Here is a 5,217-nt window from a genome sequence, read left to right as displayed (position 1 = left end):
CCGTGCCCCGCCCCGCGTACCTCCATCCTAAGGTCATCGCGAAGCCGGTGCTCCCCGCGGCGCCGCTGATCCTTGCACCGCCTGCCCACTCCAACGAGGACGCCGGCAACCGCAACGACAATGCAATGTCGTGGACGCGCGTCGGCGGGGAGTGCAACTACAACTACAAGGTACCCAGCGGCCGCCAGATCATCGTCGAGTACCTCGGCCCCAAGGCAACCACTGGCAAGATCGCCGACCGCGCCGCCCCGGGCTTCGTCGCGGAGGGCGTGGACATCTTTGCGGCGAGCCCGGACGCGCTCCCCTTCCCGCCCGGCCACAGGAAGCAGGACGGGGAGGCGTGGGGCTACTTCTTCGCGGCGAAGCCCGCCAGCAGCATGCGGCGGGCGCCCGGCGGGTGGTGGATGCAGTACGGCGACGCGAAGGGGTACGAGTTCCGCGGGGAGGTGTACGCCCGCCACCGCAGGTTCGAGTTCCGCGCGGCGCGGGCGGACGACGGAGGCGGCAAGGTGACGTGGGAGCAGACGCGGTGGCTGATGAAGGAGTACGCGCTCCACAAGGGCGCGGACGCCTTCCGCGGCGCGACGACCGGCCCGGCCGGTGCCAACATGGACCTCGTGGTCTACAAGGTGTTCACGAAGCCGGTGGTCACTCCACCGCCGCCACCTGCACTCTCGAGCGAGGCGGAGAACCAGGCGAGGAAGGGCGCTGGATCTAGTTCAGACTCGGATGCGCCCAGGATTGTTTTCGACATTGATCTGAACAACTAAGCGCCCACGCCCGGGCTCGCTGTAGCAGAGGTCTCGTTTGATCCACGCACGGAACACGGAAGGGAATTAACCCAGCTGGAGGCATCTCCGTTGCAGCCAGCAAACGTTCGCCAAGGTTTTGATTTGCTTTCCATGGATTTTCGTTGGCAGCTGCATTACTCTCTGAAAGTGGAGAAACTTGTACAAGTGAGAGTTGGTAGGAATGTTCCCGTTTGTTTCTTTACATATGATGACATTTTGATCTGTCTATCCTTCTATGGTCATCTTATACTCATACTGATTACTGCAATTGGCAAGAACAGATGAACTGTTATGTTTACTCCCAGATAGCTGTAAGACATCTTATCTTTCTTCAAGGCAGATGGTGCCTACATTTTCGCAAGCAAGTACGTAGCCATTTATACTGAAATGAGATCATGAAAATATATCAGTAGTTTGATTGTACACATCAGTGTGACTGTACATTCAGAAGTAGCAATGTGATTGATTATACACAGAGAACCTCTCGAAGGAAAAACTAACAAGTTACACTCCTAGAGAAAAACATGAACTGACGAAGCTGCAGCCTGGAGGTAGCCCTTCTTTACTGAGTATTTATAAGTCTAGGGTAGATAATGGTACTAGTAACTCATCACTACTTGTTGCACAAAAATTCTGCTGGGTCCAAGATCATGGACTTCCATTCATCTGTTCTAACACTGCATAATAGACTTCATAAACGACTCCCTTCCGACATGGCCATACAACATCCTGTTAAGAACGAACTGCTCAAGTCTCAGTCGTCTCCTCTTCGTCAAAGAAGTCCCAGAGGGCACCATAGTCACTTTCTGCTTCCAACCTCATCTTAGCAGATAGATCCATCTCTCCTAGGGATTCAAGACCCTTGACAAGTGTTATGTATGTTGTCCTGTCAGGTTCCGTGTCCCATAGTTTCATAAGACGGAAGCAGTCCATTGTTAATTGTGTGAACTCAGCATCTAAGAGTGTCTTCAGAAGCAGATTGAAACCATCCGTGTCAGGTTCCAATTGTTCCCTCTTCAGATACGAACAGGCTTTGCCAACCTCGGACCTCAATCCTTTCCTAGCAAGCACTGTAATAAGATCAACATACCAGAACAACCTAGGCTTGTACCAGTGCTCCTTTCGAATCTCCTCAAAGACCTGACATAGATGACAAAACAAGAGGCATCTTAGTGTGCATTTCTCAGTTCCAGTCAACAAGTATCTGCTTGCCAGCATCATCTATTAATTAATCTAAATGCAGATAAGAATAAAAACTGTGCTAATGAATATGCAGTAAATTGTCATGCAAATACCCAAAAGAAAGCATTTACAAAACATATGATAATGGTAAAAGGGCAACAACAACAGACTAGATTAAGGTAACCCCGTGTACTGCCAATGAATTATCACCATTCATGACCAGCAGGCCCTCTCGCCAACGGCACGGGCACACTGTGTGGGACGCAATATCACTAGTTAGTATCTTTTGTGTGTTTTGGCATGTTCGGTCTAATAATATGACCACCACATGCAACTAGTGTCTCCGTTCTTCTTGATGAAAAGGCAGCACAACAGCCGGTTGCTCGACTAAAATTTATAACTCATGTAAATTTCGCACGTACAGCATTCGTTATGTAGAGTAAGAAAAACGTGCTATTTAAGATTCTTGTTGCAAGAATGATAAGGAACTATACCCACATTCCTCACTTCACAGATTTGTTCCTTCTGGTATGGTTGAGAAATGTCATCTATAGCACACCTACTGCAGCCATACAATGAAACAACATTGGTATGGAGCAAAGCAGGAACAATTCGGAGATCGGTGACTCATAAGTGGCCAGTGTACAGACTGTTTCCCAACAATGGTAGGTGATCTAAACAGACAGTTCGTGAATAGCCTAGGTTTCCTATAGTGACAAATCGGTGGAAATTGGTGGAGCAGGCTAGAAATACAAGTATACAACCTATCCACCATAATGTACAGGAATGCTCATAATCAGCAACTGTGAGTACACAACAGGCTAATCAACCATGTGAAAATATCTAGCTGAATCGTCAGTAATTTTGGTGCTCAGATTAAAATCCTGTGAATCCCAACTAATACACTCTGCTCCCAGTACTGCACACACAGCTTGGGTTATACCTTGAGTGCCAGGTGGGCCTCGCCCTGCGCCGCGAGCTCGCGGAAGACGGCGACCATGTCGGCCTTCAGCAGCCGCCGCAGCTTGGGGTCCGTCGCGACGGCGCCGCCGGCGGGGGCTCCAGAGAGGGTGGCGCGCTTGAGCGACTGGACGGCCTGGATGGCCTCGGTGCTGAGGTAGCGCCCCCGCTGCATCGGCTTCCGGTTCTTGCCCCGGTCCCGCATCGTGATGGTGGAAGATGTGCTCCGGCGAACAGCGGCGGTGGAAGTGGCTAGGCGGTGGGGTGAGAAGGCGAGCGACGAGGAGAGCATCGCCGTGCGGCGGCGGAAGTGCGGTAGTTTTGGATGAGGTGCGCATCAGGGAGAGAGGAAAAAGAATCACTGAATTTTGTTTTTCTTATTGGAATATATGAACCTTTTTTTTCTTGCAACGGAAACATTTTGCCCTGCAGCTGAAACTCCTAACCAAAATCAGACCAATACTTTCCTATTGATGAAAATAATACATTCTACTTTGCCACACTATTTGAGCCACACTTCCCTTCCTCCTTGTAACGCCCGGATAATTAAGCTACAGCAACCACCCACTAATGCTACCATGTCATCGCAATTACTTCTTAAAAAAAGCCTCGCTTCGTTACAAATTGAATTCAAATTCAGTTTAAACTAAAGTCAAATTAATATTTTCCTAACAACAAAATAAAATTGTTCAAAGTATATAATCCCAAAGCAATTATAAAAGCAAAACCAACATCTTATAAAATATTTAAATGTCCTAAAATAATAAAAACAGTGACCTAAACAGTAAATTAAATGTTGTTCTTAATTATAAAAATACTAATATGTTTTATCTAGGTGCCAAACTTTTTGTGGCAGAGGCCTAAGTAGTAATACTATTTTAGGAACTAAGTTTATAATTATATGACTAAAAATAAAAAGAAACAAAAATAAAATAAAACAGAAAAGTAAAGAATTAAACAAAAATTGCTAGACACGTGAGGCTACTGCTATAGGAGGAGACCCAGCCCACCTCCACCTCTCCTACTAGCTCACGCTACAGTGAGAGCAGGGAATCGTGGCGGCCATCCACGCCTCTAGGGCCGCCGTGTCAAGCATCCAGTGCATCCCCGAGGAGGATAAGTTCGTCCCTTACCCCATCGACTAATCTTAGCCCCTCACTTCTCCCTCCTCGCGCTGCCTCTTTCTCCCCCGCGACGACCGGAGTCGTCGTCCCCGTAGCCTTCGTCGCCCACGCGCTCTCCGTCGTCCTCGCGCCCCGCCGAGGTGTCCAGAAGCTCCGCCAGCGACCGCTACGTCCTCCTCGACCACGAGCTCAAGCCAGGACCCCCTACATCATCGGGATCGAGCTTCGTTACCTCAGACCCCCGCCGGCGTTCGTCTTTGACTCCAGCGCCGTCGAGCCCTCCCCGAGCCCACTTAGCACCTCTACAGGATCGTTGTGAGCCCCTCTGTCGATTCTTCGCCTTTCCCCGTCATTTTTGATCATGCACAACCAAGGAGGAAGGTTATACAAACATAGAGTCACAGGCCAGGTGCTATGGTTGCTGCTCTGCTCCCCAAAAGGATTAATGCCATCTGCGCTTAGACCAAACCATACGCTCCTTGCGTCATCTACAAACTCCTTCCCGTACTTTCTTTCGATGTTTCTCCACTGCGACTCGTCAGCGGGTACTCTCAACTTTCCCTCTTTCTTACGGTCTTCTCTGTGCCATCGCATCGCCTTGGCATGCTCTTTGTTTTGGAACAAACGTTTCAACCGTGGTATTATAGGAGCATAGCACATCACCTTGGCAGGAATCTTCTTCCTGGGGCGCTCGCCCTCGACATCACCAGGGTCATCGCGGCTGATCTTATAGCGCAATGCACCACATACCGGGCAAGCGTTCAAATCCTCGTACTCCCCGCGGTAGAGGATGCAATCATTAGGGCATGCATGTATCTTCTGCACCTCTAACCCTAGAGGGCAGACAGCCTTCTTTGCTTCGTACGTACTCTCGGGAAATTCGTTGTCCTTTGGAAGCATATCCTTTATCATTACCAGCAACTTTCCAAATCCCTTGTCAGATACCCCATTCTCTGCCTTCCATTGCAGCAATTCCAGTGTGGTGCCCAGCTTTTTCTTGTCACCTACGCAATTCGGGTACAACAATTTTTTGTGATCCTCTAACATGCGCTGCAACTTCTTCTTCTCCAAATCACTTGCGCAGTTTCTCTTTGCATCGGCAATGACCTGACCGAGATCATCAACGGGCTCATCTGATGCCTCTTCTTCAGCTTCTTCCC

General features: G+C 49.3%; 1 protein-coding gene across 1 annotated transcript; it reads right to left on the bottom strand.

Moving 5' to 3' along the window:
• Window positions 1-1,161: 1,161 nt before the first annotated feature.
• Window positions 1,162-3,296, bottom strand: LOC125529086 (protein THYLAKOID ASSEMBLY 8, chloroplastic-like). Its single transcript, XM_048693498.1, has 2 exons — window positions 2,917-3,296; window positions 1,162-1,931 (listed from the first exon to the last, which is right to left on the bottom strand). Exons 1-2 carry the CDS (start codon window positions 3,223-3,225, stop codon window positions 1,539-1,541), a joined length of 702 nt encoding a protein of 233 aa, XP_048549455.1. The 5' UTR covers window positions 3,226-3,296; the 3' UTR covers window positions 1,162-1,538.
• Window positions 3,297-5,217: the final 1,921 nt, after the last annotated feature.

This window comes from Triticum urartu, unplaced genomic scaffold (assembly GCF_003073215.2).
Source record: "Triticum urartu cultivar G1812 unplaced genomic scaffold, Tu2.1 TuUngrouped_contig_5329, whole genome shotgun sequence".
NCBI classification, from domain to species: domain Eukaryota; kingdom Viridiplantae; phylum Streptophyta; class Magnoliopsida; order Poales; family Poaceae; genus Triticum; species Triticum urartu.
The sequence above is the reverse complement of the archived record's forward strand: the minus strand, read 5'-3'. Positions and strand labels throughout refer to the sequence as shown.

Coding starts and splice junctions, on each gene's coding strand:
- LOC125529086 (XM_048693498.1), bottom strand. CDS start 3,225: ATGCTCTCCTCGTCGCTCGCCTTCTCACCCCACCGCCTAGCCACTTCC. Junction 1,932..2,916: donor AGGCCCACCTGGCACTCAAG/GTATAACCCAAG, acceptor CATCTATGTCAG/GTCTTTGAGGAGATTCGAAA.